A 20,921-nucleotide genomic window follows, 5' to 3' on the forward strand; every position below is an offset into this window, starting at 1 on the left:
CTACCCCAAAGCTCCTGTCCCAGTGTTCCATATCTGTTCATTTAGTCACTGGGCCTTAGAACCAAAGTTGCACAATATCCCTCTCCCCTTAACAAGTCCCTCCCAGTCCAACAGTAAATCCTGATGCTTGTATCTTCGGGTACATCCTAAAATATTTTTCCCTCAGACACCTGCAGCTGGCTCCTAACTGAATCCCCACTTCCTCTCTTGCCTTCCAACTTTCGAATCACTCCACCTGTAACATCTTCAGTGAGCTCTCAAAGTGCATTTGGAGTAAGGTCAGATCCCTACCTGGCTAATAAAGCACAACCTGCCCCATCTCTCACATCTCTCTGACCTCATCTCTTATCCCCACCCCTGATGCTTGTTCCTCTCCAGCCACACAGACATTCCTTCACTGCAAACATGGTTCCTTGGCCCCTTCCAATACTCTTCTCTGTCTGGAAGCCCCTGCTCCCAGATCTCTTCATATCCAGGCTTCTGATCAAATGTCACTTCCTGAAAGGTGTCCCACCTGGTAACCTTACTAGACACCCCTCCCACATCAATCACATCTTTTCTGTAGTTCTAAGCACTATCTGAAAACAAAATTATTCAATTACTTTGTTTGTTTTTTTGCTTGTTTGTTATGGTTTTAATGTGTTTCCCAAAACTTCATAGTTGAAACTTAATACCTAAATTCAAATATATGCATACACACATATTTACATGTATATAATTATATATATACACACTCACACACACACACATATCTACACAAACACATATATATGCATACACATACACATACTTTTTTTTTTTGTACTGAGAATTGAACCCAGGATTGCTTTGCCATTGGTACATTCTCAGCCCTTTTTATTTATTTTGAGACCTGCTCTTGCTAAGTTGCTGAAGGGATAAGTTGCTGAGGCTGGCCTTGAATTTGCAATCCTCCTGTCTCAGCCTTCTGAGTCACTGTGATCACAAGTGTGCACCACCACCACCACTTTTGGCCCTAAATTCATATTAATGGTATTTTGAAATGGTGGCTTTGGGAGGTAATTGGGATTGGATGAGCCCTGAGAGTGAGGCCCCCTGGTGGCATTAATGACTTTATTAGAAGATGGAGAGGGATCTGAGCTTAGATCCTTGCTGTGTCTTTCCACATAATGCTCCCCCCAACTCCCTATGATATAGCAAGAAGGCCCATACCAGATGACAAGCAGATGCTGGTGCTATGCTCTTAGACTTTCAGACTTCAGAAACATGAGCCAAATAAACTTACAGTCTTTAGAAATGACCCAGTCTCAGGTATTTCATTGTAGCAACAGGAAACAGATAAGTCAGTCCATCTGTTAGGCTCCATGAGAACCATGACTATCCCACGGACTCCTTTGTTCAGCCTCAGAACATGGGACAGTATCTGGTACTTGGTAGGCTCACAATCACTACTTCTCAAATGAATTAACCCTCTCAAAAATCCTATAAGATTATTTTTGCCCACAGTTCAGAAAGTTTAAACTAAGAAATTAAGAAATGTTCCCACTTGCCCCTGGAATGGGGCGGACCTGAATTTAAATTGACCTAGAGGCGAGGACTTTCCCTCCACAGTGACTCCCTGAGGAAATAACACTAAGTCAGAAGTGTGTGACTTTGGGTGGTTACAGATTCCCTTACACCAAGAGTCTTCCAGCTTTTTCCAAACGACTGGGATAGGGTGTCCCTGCACAAGTCTCGGGTTTCAGCCACTTGGGGGGGGGGAGGGAACAGCAGGTTAGAAATGTGGCAGAAGGGGGCAGCTGGGAGCCTGGGGGGCTATACTCCACCCTATTTACCAGGGATGACTGTGGTTGGCTTGGAAGCTTGCCTAAGAGAAAGATCATGCTTAGACCCAGGAAATAATTCCAATAATTCCATGGTAGCTTTCACTATTCCAGTCTTTCAAAAGGCTGAATTTTCTAATTTGAGTCCTACATACTTTCCACTCCAAAATAAAGCTGTGGAGAATTCTGGTGTGTTCCGATTCAGATAATCTGTGTTCCTGCACAGCCGCCCACTCATCAGGGGGCTATTTTAACAAAGAATAAGCAGGAATTCACTCCAAGGGAAGCTTTCAATGTTTATTCGGAGAGGATCACATACAAACCTTTTTCCCAGCAAAGGAAACTTCTACAAAAGGGTCCACGAGGTTTTTCTTATCTGCAGTACCACCAAATATTTCCTTTACCGTCTGTGAGAAGGCATCATCCACTGGAAAGGAACATGTCGCACAGCAGAGATTAGATCTGATCCTCTTAAAAAATGGAAATTATTCAGTAAAATTGTAAAATTCCTTCTATACGGGAAAACAAAGACAGTAAGAATCGTCCCCTGCGGTGGTAAGCACTAGTGGCAGAACTTCCCTTTGTCTTACTTGAAGAGGGAGAAAATGTCTTCTTGTAATTTCAAAACCTATAGAGCACCTTGAAAAATAAACCCATAAATTATGATGTTGAGAACTGATAATTTGTGGAAGAAGAAAGTAGAATTTTAAACAGCCCAGTCAGAGTAAGAGTCAATTATCAAACTTAGGTCTGGTTTTAATTTGGAAAAGATGCTTCAGGTCAAAGTGACATAAGTCCAGTTCTGACATTGTAGAGAAATTCAAGAAGATTTGGCATACTCGTAAATAACATAGTTGTAGCACATCAAATCGACCAGAGAGATCTCTCTGTTTTAACAAACTTGAAAGAACAGAGACCACCTGAACAGGTTAGTATAGGAAGTATAATGTGAAGCTTAATTTACTTTATTTAAGACATTTTGGAGGGAAAGATGGTATGGAGGACATTCTAGGGTCTAAAAGAAGGGAGAAGGATTTCCAGGAAAAGAGATCCATGGTGGATGCAGTGGGTACTACCTCCAGTGGATTTAGATGTCCCTGAGCCCAGCAGGAAGCAGACAGGTTGGGCAAAGCAGGCAGGATGCTGGCTGTCAGCAAGGACAAGAGAGACTGAACTGGTCTTCATAAATGGAATCACTGTAAACCATTTTCTTAAATGTGAATAGTCTCCTGCTAAACATATCATACTACAATAGGAACAGACTTCTGGTTATTGGCACTTTATCACCCTTTGCTCAGCTATTTTTAACACTCCAAATAGCAAACACACTTACTTGATTATAAAATTTCATGCTTTCATTTGGGGTAAAGAGATTTAGAAGTGCTGACTGCTCACCTTTCTTTAGCATTCTCTAGAAGAAGACAGAGCATTGAAGGAAGAAGAGATAGGGCAGAATGAGCCAACAAGGACCATGGATCAGCAGCACTAGCTGCCCAGGAGTCTGCTCAGGGAGCTTTCAATGGGGTCAGATGAATGAAAATAAGCCCTCGAAGACCCTTCAGAAGAAAAACCTACGATAGGGAGCACCAATCAGTATCTCATTATGCCCATAGCTGATAGACTGGGAAAAAATTAAATCCATACATACTCTGGGGGATATCCTCAGCCCGGTAGATTTTCAGCAGGAAGGTCACCCACCGAAGGGCAATGCCAGCAGGGAGTAACAAATTGCTCTCCACATCATCACTGTCGTTATCACGATCACGTTTTTCAAGCTGTTGGAAGCACATGATTAAATTACACATACAGAACAGCAGCACTTCTAAAAAGCCAACCCGATGCTTGTAAAATGAACCCAATCAGAATTTCCACTAGGATTTCCTATGCTTGGGGCTTAAGATTTCAGGCATCAGTTTCCCTTCCACCTATAAGCTGTTCTATACAATCAATGCTGATATGTGTGTGTGTTTGTTGTTTTATGAGCACCGAATAGTAAAGTGTTCTTCACTGCCCATTCCTCCTCCTTCAGCTAATGCTAAGGCTAATATTAATATAACCATCAATTAGGCACTTTCGTGTGTGTGTGTGTGTGTGTGTGTGTGTGTGTGAGTGTGTGTGCGCACACGTGAGCACATGTTTGTGTGTGTGTGTGTGTGTGTGTTCTTCTCTGGCACTTTCCATTTGCTGCCCATTTTCCCAGAATCATCACAATCCTTTAGGTAGCATTGCTTGATTCTGCGAGTAAGTCACACTCTGTAGGTAAAAACCAATCTTTCTAATGTTGCAAGGACACTGTGCAAACATGCGTGTGTGTCCCGATTTAAACACTCACTTAGAGACACCAGGAAGGGAACTAAGTGAGCTAGAATGATCATCTATCATGGAGGAAAGACCGGCTTCTCAGGAATGGAGGAATCCGAGTGGGGAAGGTGATGAACTGAAGGCAACCACAGAGGACCTCTAGCTTAGTCCTTGATCTGCTTTTTCGTGAAACGAGTAAAAGGCAGAGAATTTAGGGACTCACGGGAGGCTCATCTCCGGTTCCCAGGACAAACATGCTGACTTTCATGTAGCCTTTAGCACCTGAGCTGGTATCTTCAGGGTCATTAAGAAGAAGCCATTTCCTCATGACAGCATGACCTAAAACAAAGGAGCAGAAGGACAGGGACACTCTAAAGAGATGCTGGTGGGTCTGTGATTTTGCCTCTTAGAAGCATTTCCTTGGAAGCTTCATCAGGACACATCAAGTTCCCCAGGCAAGCCTGCACGCCGATGTCCTCTGTTCTGTGCTCTCTTCACCCTATCCCCACCCCCCCGCTGTCCTGGTGTGACTCAAGTACGATTCTCTGAACTCTATTAACTGGTTTGACAATTTGATCTTGATAAAGATATCCTCACAAAACATAGAAAATTGCCTATTTACAAATATTAAGACAAAAAAAAAATAGACATCCACACTAAGCTACTGTTATTCATTTCCAGTAAACATCCTTCCCCAATAAGAAAACATTTTTTTAAATTCCTTTGGTTTTGGATCCCTTGATCTCTAAAATTTTCTTGACTTCTAGCATCTCCCTCAGAGTTAGGAGGAATTACTATGAGACTTCAGATTGATAGGAGAGAACATTACTTACCAGGTTCATCATAAACGAATCCAACATCAATCTGGGGAAAAAATAATTTAAAGTAGCTTAAGTAGATTTTAAAATCAGTCTAGTCACTTCAAAGAAACCATCAGTATCATGTTTAAATGAAATGTTTTTGACTAGGCTTAAATTTGCTTGAGACCCAATATTTCCAGCTTACCTTCTTTGCATCTCCCCATGCCTGATGTGGGGCACAGAGAAGACCCTCAATCAACAATTTGTTATTGAACAAATTAGTTGTTCTTAAGCTGGAAGGAACCATGAAAGTAGGGTGAAGAATGTGTCCCAGTTTGCTTGAGACTTTCCTAGTTTTTAGCACTGATAGCCCTGGGCAAACTGAGATCATTAATCACCCTACAGGATTTTACCTAGCCCAACTTCCTGCCCATTCCTCCTCCTTCAGCTAACACTAAGGCTAATATTAATATAACCATCAATTAGAGACTTTAATGTGCAGGTGCTATGCTAGATGCTTTACATGTATAAATCATTTAATTTTCACAGTGATCCCATTTTACTGATGAAGAAACTAATGATCAGAGAGGAAGCAAGTTCCCCCAGGACATGGGGGTACTTGGTGGCAGACAGGGTACAAACACAGATCCACCTGACCCATATCATCCTGTGGGACTTTAGTGACCAGAGCTGCTTCTTTCTCGAGGCAGCACATTCCCTGTAGAGTTGCTAAGAAGGAGCCAACCAAGTCTATTTGTTTTTTAATTCCAGTAAGAATAGTTGGCAATCATGCTGATTCTCTTGGCCAGCTTGGCTTTCCTTCCAGACTCCAGATTTATGACAACAGGTTTTGTAGACGGGTTCTGGGAGTGCAATGGTGGACTATTTGCCAAGGTCAAGCTCTCTTACCCCTTGTAGCCATGGATTTGCTTCCATCCATAGCAGAAGGCTGGCAGGGACCTGAAGTGGCAGTTCCAGAGCCGCTTTAGAAGTAGACCAGGTCCAGGCAGCCCTCAGCACGGATCATGCTGTTGATCTCTTAAACATAACCCTAAGATGTCACCAGGATGGGTACTCAGACCTGTCTTGGAGGCAGACTCACTATTATGAAAGTTCTTATCCTTATGTAAGTTCAGTGAAGAAGACTATTGTCACTCACCTTAAATTCCCCCATCAGACAATCTGCCCGCAAAGAATGGGAATTGTAAACCTGGAAGAAAGAAGAGTGATAGAAAGATGATGGCCTTCGTCTGGCAGTTAGTGAGTGAGCTGCACTTTCCCACTCCCTGGGCCCCTTACCCGGATGCTGATGATCTCATCCATCAGTTCAGAAGGGGTTATGTGGACATTGTAGAAAAATAACTGTCAAAACAACAGAAAGCATGTTTAAACGTTAATGGGGGGTTTGGGTTTAGTGGGATCTGCTTGTCATTGTTTTCCTCTAACGTGTATGATTTTTATAGCCGAGGAAGTTTTCCCACTTCTTAAAAAATGGATTATTTAGTTACACAGAGTCATCCCTCAGAGACATCCTGTAATTAGAAAAACAAAGGTAGATGTAGGTGACATCACTTGCTCTATCACTGGGGTGAAACTGCTGTACAAACATCAGAAAGATGTTGCTCTGAGGATCAATGATGAAGCCCACCAGGTGATACCATGTCAAGGTGGTTCTTAACTTTGTAGGTTTAACAGTTGACCTTTGCCTTGTCTTTACATGTCGTCTGCTCACATATCTGCAACCCCCTCCCACGGACAGGGCAGAGATGGCAGGAGGCAGGAGAGAGGCACATAAACAGGATGTGCCCGCTGAGCAGGTGCATGCATTCTCTGCCCACTTACCTCATCAAAAAATGGATTGTTCCCTCTCTTGATTCTTGTTCGGTGTGTCTGGCCACAGACGTGAACTTTGACCACAGGCCTTATGTTGTTGCCACTTAACTGGCGGCCCTCAATCACTCTGACTCGGATCTGCAGCACAGAAGGGGTGTTGTTACTGATCCTTTCCCAGTGTGTGGTGCAGGAGAATCCTAGGGGGTTGCTTCTGCCCTTTGGCCCATAAGAATGGCTGAAAGCAGGCCAGGACAGCTTGGCAATGTCCTGGTGCTCACATGCTGGGAGAAGCCTCCCTTGATCATTCCCAAGATAGGAACTGGGATTGGGTTGCAGAAACCCAGAGTGGTTCAGAAGGTTGAAATCGTTCTGAGTTGGCCTGGGAAAGGTGGGATGAGGCTGATGTCACTACTCAGACTCCAGGCCCTTACCTAGCCTTCCTGAGTCCTGGTGATATACTCCCTTACTCCCGAGCTCTTAGTCTGAAGCAGTAACCAGAGCTGTGCAATACACAATGTCTGTGTTTCTATTCTATGATTAGCTCTTGCCTACCTCCAAAGGGAAGGGAAGTTCTAGTTTTATTCCTGGGGAGAACCCCATCTGGTTTGATTAACTCTATTTCTGCATGCCGAAGATGGAGAGCACCTATTGGATTCACACTCTGACATCCTCCTGTTTTTTTAAGGTTGGGGTGGGGCATTACTGGGGATTGAACCCAGGGCCTTGACATGATACGTAAGCACTCTACCACTGAGTTACACCTCCAGTCCTTTTTATTTTATTTCGAGACAAGGTCTTTCTAAGTTGCCACGCTGGTCTTGAACTTGAGATCCTCTTGACTCAGCCTCCTGAGTAGCTGGGTTTTGTAGATGTGTGCCACTGCGTCTGGCCCTGACATTCCTTTTTACCAGATAAGGCATTGCCCATAGAAATAGGTCCATCACAGTGTCACTGCAATTGCTGGAACATGGGCCATGGGGTGGCTGAATGAGGATGCAGAGCACCTGGGCTGAATCTACCTGGAAGTCCTGTGGCTTATTGGACAGCATCCGCCGGTTGCTCTTTCCTTTGGTGAGCCTGCGAGCAAGCTGCGCTTCTGAAACCGCCCCAGCCGGCGCCCGAGGCCCCGGGCCCCTGACTGTACCATCCAATCTGTCTTCATCACCTGCGTCTTCTTCCTCTTCTCCTGAAATATAAAAAGAGAATCCAATTAGTCCATGGCCTGAAAATGTCTGAACACTCCAGTTCTGGACACGGAGAGTTTTGCCTACTATTAGGTTTTCAGAATCTTCAAGGTGGCAAAAGGAGATGCTCTTGGTAACACTGACCTGGGGCTCAGAGACAGTTTCTTTAGGAAAATGTGCTCAAGGTGTGTCACTGCACTCATCTGGGTGCCTTGGAAGAGACCGAGAGAAAGCCAGAGATCCTAGACATAGAGGAGGGTGATCCAGCAGGAATCACTGGCTTCTCAGGAGCTAGCTTGAGGTCAAAGGGACACAGAGATGAAGAAATGCAGTGGAAAACTGGAACTTGCAAAGAGAGACTTCAGCCCCACCCTTCCTGGTGCGAGTCTTTCTCCAGAAGTTGGCTCAGGAGCTGCCCTGGCTCATTTACAACTGAGCTTCCTAATTCACAAATGCCTTCTTACCCTCGTGGCAGAGGCTGAATCCATGTCATTTTATTCCTAAGCAGAACAAGGTGGTCATGTTGCTCTCCCTTTGTCCCCTTGGTTTGCACAGAATGCTTCCTGGGAAGCAGCAATGTGGGGATTTGGGGGAGCTGGAGCAGTCAGTGAGCAGCACAGACTAAGGGGAAAAGGGGTGCAGAGGGAGGAGGAGAATCAGAGGAGGAAAGAGTCCTCTCACATGTCCTGCTTCACCACTGAGCCAGGGTGAACCTCCTCCCCTCGTAGGTTCACTCTTGCTGAGACTGTCCTCACCTGGCTCCTGTTCTTCAAAGGTCAGCTGTGACCTCCTGCTAGGCTCAGGGCCTGCTCTGGGTCCTCATGCTTGGTCTTCCAGAGCATTGGGCACTGGTTCATGGATGCATGTCTGGCTCACTGTGGCTCTCCTCTCACTCCTCTGAATCCTCTTGGTCTTCCTTGTACTCGTCTTCCTGACTCCTGACCAATGCATGTGACCTCCTCCCCTGCCCTCTGCTCCTTGACTTGACACTCTCTGGATCCCCACTTCACACTTCCTTCAGGGCTCCATAACTCCACAGGATGTCAGACGAGAACGGACCTTAGAGATCCTCAGTCCAAGTGACCATTTATCCCATGTTACAGATAGAAAACTGGAGCCCAGAAGCTGAAGTGCTTGTCTGTGGCAGGTTATTGGGAGCTGAGTTAAACCCAGGACCAAGTCTTTGCCCTGCTTTGCTGACTTAAAACTAGGTTTAAACCCAGGCTTCAGGTGAGTAAGGTGCTAGCCTCCTGGTGCATCAACATCTTTGTTAAGATATCAGGGAGACCTACAGAAGCCAAAGAGGGGGAACAGCTCCCTTTGTCCTCTGCAAGATAATCTAGCAGGGGCTCCTATTTTTTCCTATTCTTAAAGAGGCTTTAAAGGGGGTTGCCTGCTGCCTGGATCCAGGCTCTCAGAATGTCATTCCTCCTAATCTCCACAGGCAAGTTCCTTTCCTCCCTCAAGTCTCAGCTGATATAGACTGTCTTGCAATAGGCCTTGCTCACCTCACATCCTCTCTGTCCCAATGCACACTGTTCTTTCTGGTCCTCACCGCAGAGTCTTGTACCTACTTATTAACCCACAATCCTCCCCCTCTCCCATATATTCTTCAAAAGCAGGAACTTGACCTTTCTTTCTTTTTGTAACTTCCCCCAGGCCTTACCCCAATCTTGGTACATGGAAGCGGCTTGAGAGGGCGGAATGGAGGGCAGGGGGTAGATCTGACCCGACACATGCCTTCTGGAGTTCTTCAACAGTTTGGCAAAACTACTGCACAGTTCTCAGGAAAGAGAACTGAAAAAGCTGAAGGGTGCTCGCTCAGCCTCAGGGAAGCACAGAGGGGCAGCACTCCTTCTGCAAACCTGCTCCAGGCTGAGCAATGGTGGAGGCAGATGGCTTTCAGGTTCCTCTAGACAACGAAGCCGAATTTCCTTTGATCATTCTGAGCCCAAGTGGGACTTCCTCCTTGCTGTGAATTGTTCCCCTTGAGGTTGGTGGTTAATTATGGCAGCAAACAGGAGAAAAGTAGGGCAGGGCTAGACTCTGGACATGCACTCATTAAGCTCCAGATGGATGCTCTAGCAGACTGTGGGTAGTGAAGAACCCAAGGCTTCTGAAAACACCCTCTGCTGTTCAGACTTCAGGCCAAAGGGATGGATCAGGGGGAACCAGAATCTCTGCTCCACAGTAGAGGGATATCTGGGCAGGAAATCTCTTTATGCCAAGGAAGCCACACAGGATTAAACAATGCTACACTAAGTGTTCCACAAAGAATGAGGGGTAGACAGCGTAATCTGTTTCTTTATCAAACATTAGTGGCTGCTCTGGCTTGCCCTGTTCATGAGACCAGGCATGAATTTGATCACAGCCAAGTGGATCTACAAAGAATGAGTCTTTTATGACCAGAGGTCAACCCTAGGCTGGGAACCACTGACCAAAAAAGAAGTTGCTGGTTGTAATTGCTTCCGAGGACAGTCTAACAAAGTGCTGTGAACCGAGTAGCTTAAAACAATAGAAATTTATTCTCTTGATAGTTTCAAAATGGAGAAGTCCAAACTCAAGGCGTTGGTAGGGACACATTTCCCTGAGCTCTTGCCAATTCTTAGCATGACTCGGCTTACAGCTGTATCACTTCAATTCCTGCAATTGAAGCAAACCAACTCAACAAGCATGGCTCCGAGTGGGGTCTCTACACTGCTGAATTTGGCTTATTTAACTGGATACCTTCGCAAACCTTGCTTTTCTTACTCGAAATGCCATTTTAACGATCTTCCCATAATCCCTCGCATGCTGAGGCCCCACTTCACCCCTTCTGTCTTTGAAGGAAAAAAAAGTCACATGACTTTTCTTCCCTCTGTGTCTTTGTCTCCTTGCCTCCTCTCATGAGGGATCATGGTCTGCTGACCTCATCTTTTTTTTTTTTTTTTTAACTCAAGGGCATTTTACCAACTAGCTACATTCCCAGTCCTTATTTTTTATTCGAAAGAGGGTCTCACTAAGTTGCTAAGTTGCTGAGGCTGGCCTCCAATTTGTGATCCTCCTGCCTTAGCCTCCCAAATCACCACAGGCATTTGCTACTACACCTGGCTGACCTCATCTTCCTTATTACATATGCAAAGACTCTATTTCCAAATGAGGGTATATTCTGAAGTTCCATGTAGACATGAATTTTTCAAGGAACATTTTCAACCCACTTGAGAGGCAATCCTCTGAATCTTTCTAATCTTTCCCATTTGCTTTATTATTCCAACCACGCGGGCAGCCCCCAATCCACTGACCACACCACCTTCCCTGCCCCCATCTCCTTCATGTCTTCACTTTTCTCCCATCCCACATGGGAGTCCATGGTCCAACACTGCAATCGCTCCCGACCTTCCCCTTAACCCCTCCCGGCCTGTAACTTCGATGTTCTCACTTTTGACCCTGTACTTCCCCCACCACTTCACCCACACAGTTGAACTTGGCTGAGAACACACACTTACTGATGGGTTTCACTTTAATTTTATGATCACAAACCTAAAGTGGACTCACAGGGTCGCCTGGCCATCCTACCACATCTCCAAGGCATCTGTTTCAAAGCTTTGCTGGGTCCTGATCTGAGATAGCTGTAATTAACCAACAAGGTCAATCACTTCAGCTTTCCCAACTCCCCATTTTTTATTTAACTTTTTACTTTAAGCTTCTCTTTAGCCTCATTGTCTGCCAATGACCTTGCTTCTTATTTCATTGAGATAACAGTCAGATGAGACTTTCCACAATCTTCCAGCTCCAAATCCAGCATCCTACCTTCATCTGCCTTCTCTCCTGCTACCATCCCTGAAATATCTATGCTCCCTAACTTGAGGCCAGCCATCCATGTTTGCACAGAACCTTTTTCCTTTTGCTATTCAAGATTTTGCTTTTGCAACACCTGCTTCTGGATCCACTCATCAGTTTCCTCCTTTCTAATGGATTATTCCCATCAAAATACAAACATGCTGAACTATCACAATTCCCCCATCCCCTGCTGCATACATGCAAAATTGCACTGACTCCACAGCGCCCCCTATAGCCACTGTTGTTTTCCCACCCCTCTTAATAGCAAACTGCTCAGAATGTTTTCTCACATGGTCCACTTCCTCTCTCCAGCTCACTCTGATTAGGTTTTCACCTCATGGCTCCAATAAAACTACTCTTGCCAAGGTCACCAAAGGCTATCACATCAGGTCATTCAACGGTCTTGTCTCAAGTCTCCTCTTTATCCGACTCTCCACAGCATTTGTTCATTTAATTCCTGAAACGCTTTCTGCTCTTGGATTCAACCCACTGGAACAAAGCCAGACATCTGGAACAAAGCCTGGCATCTGGAATGAGGTAACCACTATGGGAACTTCCATCATCTCATCTGCTTACATGAACTTTGGCTTTCATCAGACCATTTTAGTAGAATCTTAGAACATCAGGGCTGGAGGAGACCCTGCTTGCCATTTAACCCAATCTCCTGATGTTGTAACTAAGGAATTTGAGGATCAGAGAGGTTAAGTGACAGCCCAACAGTGGGACCAAGCCTCAAACTCAAATCTGCTGGCTCACTATGGTTCAGGGTCCTTACAGTCCCTCTCTAGCTATGATAAGCTCTCCACATTCCCTTGTACAAATGCCAGCCTGCCTCCCCCAGAATCATGATGTCACTGGGTCACACTCTGTCCTCTTCCTGAAAGTCAGTAACCCCCATGTGACCTTTACTTAATTACAAGTAATGCTTCACTTAACATTTAAGAAGTCTCTCCATCACAACTCCAGCAACTTAACAAAACACATCTTCATAATTCCTAAGATATACTGTCCTCTTTCCAAAAGTTCTACAGCAACATTCTGGAAAGCCATCCCTATGTGAAGTCACTTGTGTCAGTGACACTTTGTTTGCCCACTCAGTGCTGAAGAGTTGGCAGCCCTAGGACACCTTATGTTATCATCATGTTTGCCTTTGGTGCCCCCAATCATGCCTTTCCCAATGGATGTCAACATCTCTCCCTCTTCCTGGATCTCGTGTTCTTCACCTCTAGCACTTCTCCTATCAAGCAGAAGAGAATGAGCTATCCGTCCCTCAGATGTCACCAGATCTGCAGGCCATCCCCCCCCCCTTTTTTTTTATTCCATCTCCTCCATCTGTCAATACCTTGCCAGGGAAGGGAACCTATTAGAGGTTCCCAGTGAAGCCATCTCCTAGGATGACAGTGGGAGGTCTGTTTGCCTAGTCACCACAGGCTTCCTCCTGGCCTGGAGTACAGAACCTCCACCCCTACCAGCAAAGCCCTTTATCCAAACACCTATTCCTTTCCATTCCTAAATAGAGAGGTCTTTCTAGAATATTTTCTGTTTGGTTTTGTTTCAGTTTGTTTTGCAAGAGTTCTAGAGAAAATGCCTTTCTCTGCCTGTGATATCAGTTTTCCTTCTCATGCTCAGGTTTTGTTGGGTGGTAGTACTGGTCAATGCAGAATTTTTACTACATTGAACAATGCATAATCAAGTCACTATAAACTAGAACAAAGGGCTGGTATAACATGATCTTCAGTGTAAGTTGAAAAATATAACACAGAATGAGAAAGAGTTAGTTTTGAAGGAAGAAAGCATGTAATGTTTTGGAGATAGCATGCCGACTCATCTGGAATGTGGAATTATAACTTTTGAGGGTTTCTAAAATGTTGGAAGTTATATAAATAAATGTGTCTTGTTGTGAGCAATTTATTTTATCTCCCCACTCCAATTATTGGGCAAATAGCTCCAGATGTGCCCCAAGAATCTTCTGGCATGGTTCTGATATGTAGACCATGCAAAAGTACTACAGAAGAGTCTCTAAAATGCAGTGATGTAAACACAGGCTTGTAGGGCTACCCTGGAAGCATCTGCCTTTGATGAAGCAGAACTGTGAGTTAGTCTAGGGAACGTTGCCCCATGAGCTCTGTCCGAATCTGGGCAATACAATGTAAACCAGATAAACACAAATAAATTGCTCTGTCTTCTTTGGAGGAATTTATTATATTCAGCTCTGACTATCATTATTATGTTAATATCTTATCTTTTGACTACAAGCTTCTTGGTGGCCAAACAATGCCATTCTCACCTCTGCTTGTGGCATAAACAGGCGTCAGTAAGTGTTTTCTGATCTGGATCAAATGTAGTTTCAAACAAAAGAATTTTGTTCATGGAAAGAAATAAATTTGAAGCAAAGAAGTCTGGCCATGAATGAATTTTTACATTCCTAGGGTTGGACAAAGCACAAATTTAACAGATGGTTCTTCAAAAATAGACATGAGGTTTTAAAAATAGTTCATTCCGGCTAGAGGAAGGTAGGCTCCAGTCAAGCTGATTGATAGATGATGAGTCAAGTCACCATGGTAACAGGTTCTCAGCTAGCCAAACCTGTATTCTGGGTCAGCCCACCCTTCTGTCTTGGCAGCAGTCTCCAGGCTAGTCAAGGAAAGGGATATCTTTGAGATCACACTCTTTTAGTCAACCCCCAGTGGTCCAGAAGCTGTACCTTCAAGTACATAAGGACTCCAAGAAAGCATTCCTTAAATAAGCCCACGAGGGGTTCAATTCCTTAGTCTATGGTCATAATCAGTTTCTTCAACTTGCAGTGTTCAGTTTCCCAGAAAATCTTTATTTCTGTATTTTGTTATTAATATTTTACATTTCTCCTTTTCAGGAGTCACTTTGTAAATGGTGGTATTTAAAATCAACACCAGGTAGTTTTCAACAGTGTTCATCTCAGGAGGATGGGATTGTGAGAAATTTCCTGTTCTGTGTCTTACAGTGTCTTTTCTGTGATACTTACATTTTTAATGAGCAGATAGTTCTTTTGTATTCAAGTAATGATAAACAAGTAAAATTTAAAAAATCTGAAAATATCTACATAAGGTAAAGAAAAGAGACATTACTTTTATATAAAGTAGTTACATTCATTTCTTCCTTCCTTCCTTCCTTCCTTCCTTCCTTCCTTCCTTCCTTCATTCCTTTCTCTCTTTATTTCGTCTATCAAAGGCTAAAAGCTAATATGGGCCAGTTGTCTGTTTATGGCACTAAGGTATGCAGTAGCAAGAGGAATGCTTTTCTTGCTTTACTTCTGTTTCATGCTTCTTGGTTTTATCTTCCCCTACGTTGTTTTCTTCTTTCTTTTCTCCCTTCCCTTTGTCTTCTCTTAGTATAGAACTCAAAGAAAATTTCTCTTAGCCTGAACATAAAGCCCACATTCTGAGTGCCACCCTTGACCCAGCCTTGGTAAATGTTCTTTTTATAGAAACAACAGCACTTCCAGATCAAAGAACCTTGTTTGTTTTTTTAAATAAAGAAATTTCAGTTTGTCCTCTTAACACTTAAAAAATCAAATTGCCCTGCAGAGCTAGCTGGCTCATTTGCAGCAATGCTTTTTTGACAGCCAAATGCAAGAAACCCCAGTGAGGAATCATTTCCATGTCTGTCCAGTGGTATCAGGGATTCCGAGAGCTTCTAAGGAAGACCTTAGGTGCCCTGGCCCAGCGGCCTGTTGCTGAGCCAGCCAGGGGTCAGCTTCCAGGGTGTGGGCAGACTTTCTCAGTCCACAGGGCTGCTAGGATGTTAGGCTTCCAAGCTGACGCTATGCCAAGCTGTGAGGAGGAGGAGCCTCAGGGAAAGGGAGCCTTGGGTGAAGGGAGCCTCAGGCAAAGGGAGCCTCTGGTGATAAGGATTTCTCTGCAGTGGGGTTAAAAGTTCAAGAGTTGCTGCTTTGCTCATATCTAAGAAGGCAGAAATTTGCTCCAGGGAAATCTTATGTTTGTGGCACTTGCGTTTCTGGGTTTGGGCTCATTTGAGTTAATCTGAGAAGACAGGATCTCTCTCCCTGTAGCTTAAACAAACTGCTTGTTCTCAAACAACTTTCTGTTCCACTGGGACAAAACTTTTTTTTTTTTTTTAATATTTTTACAGTGAAAACACTTGATCATCTCAATCTGACTCTGGGCCAAACGAAGTCATTCTTTTCTAGAAGCTCTGCTTTGCAGAGAAAATAATTTGGAGTCATACAAACTGTGTTACCCAGCTGAGCTATGATTATAAGTCATCCACAATTGTTTTTGTAATAGTAGCAACAATAATAATAGTAGCTACCATCAATGCAGCCATTATTGTGTTTAATCCTCATAACTTTATAATTCACATGCTACTAAAATTCTTGCTTTGCAGTAAGGAAAGTTGAGATTCAGAGAAGTTAAGGGACTTACCCAGGTTTCATGTCAAATTAACAATGGACACAGAATCCACCCAAGGCCAGGCTGACCTCAAAGCCCTTCCTTTTATGGGAGATGTTTTATCTCCAAGATAAAAAAAGAGTCTTGTCATGAAATCTGACTCAAAGTGCCTGGAGGGCAGGAGCTGTGTCCTAAAGCATTTGTTATCCCCTGCACTTCCCCACAGAGCAATAGCATTCAAGAAACTCAGAAATCCTTTTTTTTTTTTTTTTTTTTTTTTTTACTCCACATATATGAATAAGGTATGGCACCAAGCTCTGTAGGTCTGCTCTTTTATTGAAAGGCCTGGCTGAAAGGATAGCACCAAGGAACCCATTTAACATTTTGGCTCTTAAAATGGAATAGACATAATGAAAGTAATCTTTTATCTGCCAGTGTACTAGGTTGAATACTATTCCCCTTGCCTCCAAATTCATACTCCCCCCCAGAAACTCAGAATATGATGAATTATTCTGAAAAAGGCTTCTTAGATGAGGTCATACTGGATTAGGGTGGGCCCTAATCTAGTGACTATTGTAAAGTGAATGTTCTCTTTTCCATCAATGTTAAACCTGTAGACTGAGTTTCCTAATATGTAGCAAAAATGTGTTTACTGTCATCTAAAACCTAAATTTCACTGCGTGTAGTTCGATGGAGCTATTTTTAAATTACAAAACTATGTGGTTGAAATTGTGAGGCATAGAAAGTCTGGTGGTTCATTTTCAAAATCTAGTATTCAGCCTTAATTGGATCAGTTCTAGCCCTCCCCTTTGCCCACCCTAATTCTAAAATTAGCTAATCCCGTAGATTGTGACCCCAACTTCTTCCTATCCAGAGAGAGGGGCAGTACCTCGTCAGGGATAAATGTTGGCAGACTGCCCACCCAGTCGAGCTTGCTTAATCAGATACCCTGTAGCATATCCTTTGGGCAGAATAAAGGTTTGCCTTCCCATCCACATTTGAGCATGTTTGATTTATTGCAGTACCTCTTATTTCCAATAAAATGTAGTCATTTTGAGTGGCCCCTTTGTCCTCAGTCTTCCAATCATAATGCCTACATGCACCAGGTGATACAATCATAGCTATAGCCCTTCCCTTTACCCTCCCCAATTTTAAACTAATCAACTATAGATTGATACCCGGAACTCCTCCAAGCCGAGCAAGGGGCAGTGCTGTGTTAGGGATTAAAAACCCGGGCAGACATCCCATCCAGTATGCTTGCTTGCCAGATTTTTTTGATAGCACACTCTTCTGCATAAGTAAAATTTCGCCTTGCTGAGTACCTCTTTAGTATGTGTCTGATTTCTTGCAGCACCCAGAATTTCTAACAGTGTTGTCCTTATAAGAAGTGGGAAATTTGCACCCTGACACAGGCAGAGAGAACAGCAGAGAGGCAGAGATTGGAGGGACACATTTTTAAACTAAAAAACATCAAGGATTGATAACAGCCACCAGAAGGTAAAACCGAGGCTTAGAACAGATTTTCAGTCAGTCTCTGGATAGAACCAGTCCTACAGAAACCTTTCTTTCAGACTTCTACTCTTCAGAACTGAGGGGGAACACATCTACATTCTTTAAATTATCAGTTTGTGGTATTTGTTACAGCAGCCAGAGGAAACTAATACACAGGGTTCAGCGTAACATTTTCCTAATCAGAGGCTACTTCAGGTAGCCTACCCAGGGAGCTGCCTCAAGAGGGCCAGAAAGTGCCTACTTTTTCCCAGGCAGATGCAAATGTTGGCGACAACAATCATCAGCAGATAAGGTGGGAAGGAAAAGGGTGGGGCCATTCAGTTCCACACCTGAGGGTGTGTTGGGCAGTCTTGGACTGTCTCAGGTGTTTTATTTGGTCATTCCTGCTATGGACATAGAGAAGTAACAGACATTCTTGAGTCACTACAGGGCTCTTGAAGGTTAGAGAGTCCAGGGACCAAGTGACATACTCAAGGTACCCCTAGGCAGAAGGCAACATGTGGAGTGTGTTGCTGATATACTGGGGTCTTGTCAGTCCTGATCTACACCAAGGAGGAGGAGGTCAGCTAACCCTCGCTGGAAACTCAAACTACTTACTCAAGAAATAGACTGAACCATTAGTAGTGGATGCTCAAGCAGGGACAGCAGTTGAGATGAGGCTGAGATAGGATAAGAAGTCAGGCAAGAAAGGGGCAGAGATGCCATAGGGCACAAAGGACAGGTACTCTCAATGGGGAGACCATCAGGTGGCCAGAGAGCAGAGCTCAGAAGCAAGGGAAACAAGAACACAGGAGAAGGAACAAGCACCAGAGCTTCCTCCTAAGGGAGGACTTCAAGTTGAGTGTGTTGGAATAAAGTGACCCTCCTTCCTGGGGCACATGCCAAGGCTGGGGTAGCTGAACAGGAATTTGGTAACACATCTCAGGACAGAAGTTGACACTTTTTGCATCACATCATCACACTAGAAAAATACTAAAGGAGGTCAAGTCAGCTTTGTGAAAGATTGTCTTTTTTTTTTTTTTTTTTTTTTTTTTTGGTGCAGTACTAGAGATGGTGTAGTGGCACCCCCTCCTACACAGGAAAATCTTAATTAGTCTTCTCCAGAAATCTTCATTATAATTGATCTTAGGACTATCAGCACAAGAATCTCTACTAAGGAGTTCAGTGTACTTAAACTTCTTATTTCTTGTTACTCTATCTTACTTGTCTTGGAAGAGATCAGCACCCTAGGAGCTGAACACCCCTTTACTAGTTTTTCACACAAATTTATGGACTACTTTATGTAAATAACAACATATAGAATAGGTCTTAGAAGTGTGCTTGCAAATGCAAAGTATGATAAGAAAACCAGATTCTTTTAACTAGGCCTTTGGACTGGAGCTTCACTGAGATGTTTACTTTGAAAGATAAGAGAAGAAGTTGGGACTAATTGGGCTCCTCTGTAACAACTGCCAGGGGGAAGAAAGAACAGGGAGAAGAAGCTCCCCTCTTCTCAGGTGTTGTCCTTGAAGGGTTAACTTGCCCAGAACAGAGAAAGAAAAAGCTTTTGTGTGAACTTCTGCAGACTGTGAACTTTTGAGCCCCTCCCCTTACTTGCTGGGTATAAAGTTCTGAAACTGCCTGAATTTGGGGTTCAGGGGGATTGATTGATTACAGCAAAAGCATTGTCCTCTGAACCTGGCTAGAGCCAAATAAACCTGCTTTCTGTTCCTATTTGGTGTCTTTCCTTGTCTGTCCCCTGCAACAATGGAGCTCAGGGTCTCCTTTGTTAGGCAAGCTACAATTCAATCCGGGGCCTGAAATATTGTCATGTAGACCCTCCCTCTAATTGAGGACTAAATCCCTCCCCTGATAGCCTCACACAACCCCACCCTGAGTGGGATCTCTTGACCCCAAATGACTGACAACCCATGTCAGAGATCAAGGAGGATAAGAGGTGGGTTGTTCTGAAGGGAAGCAATTAACTAGAGGATCAAGGGCTGTTTGAGGATGGGAGGGGGATCAGAGCTAAGGGAGACAGAGAAAGAGGCCCCAGTCCAAGGGCACTGACCATGAGATTGGTCTTTGAGAGCATAGTCCAGTGGTCACACTTTTGGGAAAGCAAGAAGACAGATAGAAGAGAACAGAGAGGTCACTCCATGAACCCCACAAGCTGGAACACTCTCCGGAGTGTTTACATTTCAAAGATAAGAGGAAACACCATGCTTGGGACAGGGTTTTGCAGTCCAGGTGTGTGCTGGGCGGGTCTGACAAGAGGTTGTTTACAAAGACTCTTTCACCTTTCCCCTCTGCCTTGAAGGGTAATTCTTAAATACTTGTAATGTCCCAATTTGGGCAGCTCCACCTGCCTTACAGCTGCAGACTTTCTCCAGGGCCCCTCCTGGTGTGTCTTAGCAGATTCCTTTTGGGGTGACCTGGCCTTTGGAAGGATCAGCTTACCTCCTGTGCCTGGCATGCTGGTTCCACTTGGGTCATTCGGATGTGGAGCTGAAGGTGGGTCATAGCCGATCACCAAGTCAATGGTGGCCTGCATAGAAACAATTCATCACAGAATCAGTGCTGAGCATCAGAATCAGTGCTGAGCATCAGAATCAGTGCTGAGCATCAAATCAGTGCTGAGCATCCGAATGTTACTGATTCAATGCCAGTCGGCCCAGAAGGGATGAGCAGGGAAGTAGGAAAGCCAGACAAGATAGGGAGAACAACGACATCATGTGCAGGCCTATTTCTATTTTCCCACACTTGAGCTAAGGTGGGATGGGAAAGGAGCTACCTTGTTACAGTTGCCAAGTGTGTCATCCCAGTGTTACAACTAGGCTCCATCCTAGAGTGGAGGTGGCCTTTGCTTACAGAGCTCCAATTGCAGATGCTCAATTTTAATGGCTAATTCGTTTGTTGCTAGTTAACTTATATGAATATTAATTGCTGAGATTTATTTTCACATTTTTGTCTAGTAAAGAATTTTAAGGGTCCAATAAAAATGCATATAACAACGTGATTCATAAAATAGGATAAAAAAGGGAAGTCTAGTCTGAGTAGAGGAAGCAAGTATGCAGATTATAAAGTTCAACATAATTGCCAGCCTTCTCACTTAAACCATGATCCCCAAATCCTAAGCAAGTAGGAAAACAACATTTTATGTAACTTTCATTATCAGAAAGAAGGAACTATATTAGATCCATACAGGAGATAAAGTTATTCCTGCTTATAAAAATCTCAGAAAAAAATTTTCACATGGGATATTATTTTAGGATAGAATTTATTTACTTTTATATTTCATGG

The 20,921-nt window shown here is 43.8% G+C and overlaps 1 protein-coding gene across 2 annotated transcripts in view; it reads right to left on the reverse strand.

The window, feature by feature from the left end:
* The window catches only part of Myof (myoferlin), a 147,892-nt gene that overhangs the window by 83,415 nt on the left and 43,556 nt on the right, over window positions 1-20,921 (reverse strand). For both annotated transcript variants that reach the window (XM_026397342.2, XM_026397341.2), the window contains exons 5-13: window positions 20,079-20,166; window positions 7,756-7,922; window positions 6,746-6,874; window positions 6,203-6,265; window positions 6,063-6,113; window positions 4,937-4,967; window positions 4,327-4,442; window positions 3,451-3,577; window positions 2,126-2,229 (exon numbers count right to left, since the gene is read on the reverse strand). In XM_026397342.2, coding sequence (XP_026253127.1) covers window positions 2,126-2,229; window positions 3,451-3,577; window positions 4,327-4,442; window positions 4,937-4,967; window positions 6,063-6,113; window positions 6,203-6,265; window positions 6,746-6,874; window positions 7,756-7,922; window positions 20,079-20,166 — 876 coding nt within the window. The remainder of the gene's footprint in view (window positions 1-2,125; window positions 2,230-3,450; window positions 3,578-4,326; window positions 4,443-4,936; window positions 4,968-6,062; window positions 6,114-6,202; window positions 6,266-6,745; window positions 6,875-7,755; window positions 7,923-20,078; window positions 20,167-20,921) is intronic.

The sequence above is a fragment of the Urocitellus parryii genome, chromosome 5 (assembly GCF_045843805.1).
Source record: "Urocitellus parryii isolate mUroPar1 chromosome 5, mUroPar1.hap1, whole genome shotgun sequence".
NCBI lineage: Eukaryota > Metazoa > Chordata > Mammalia > Rodentia > Sciuridae > Urocitellus > Urocitellus parryii.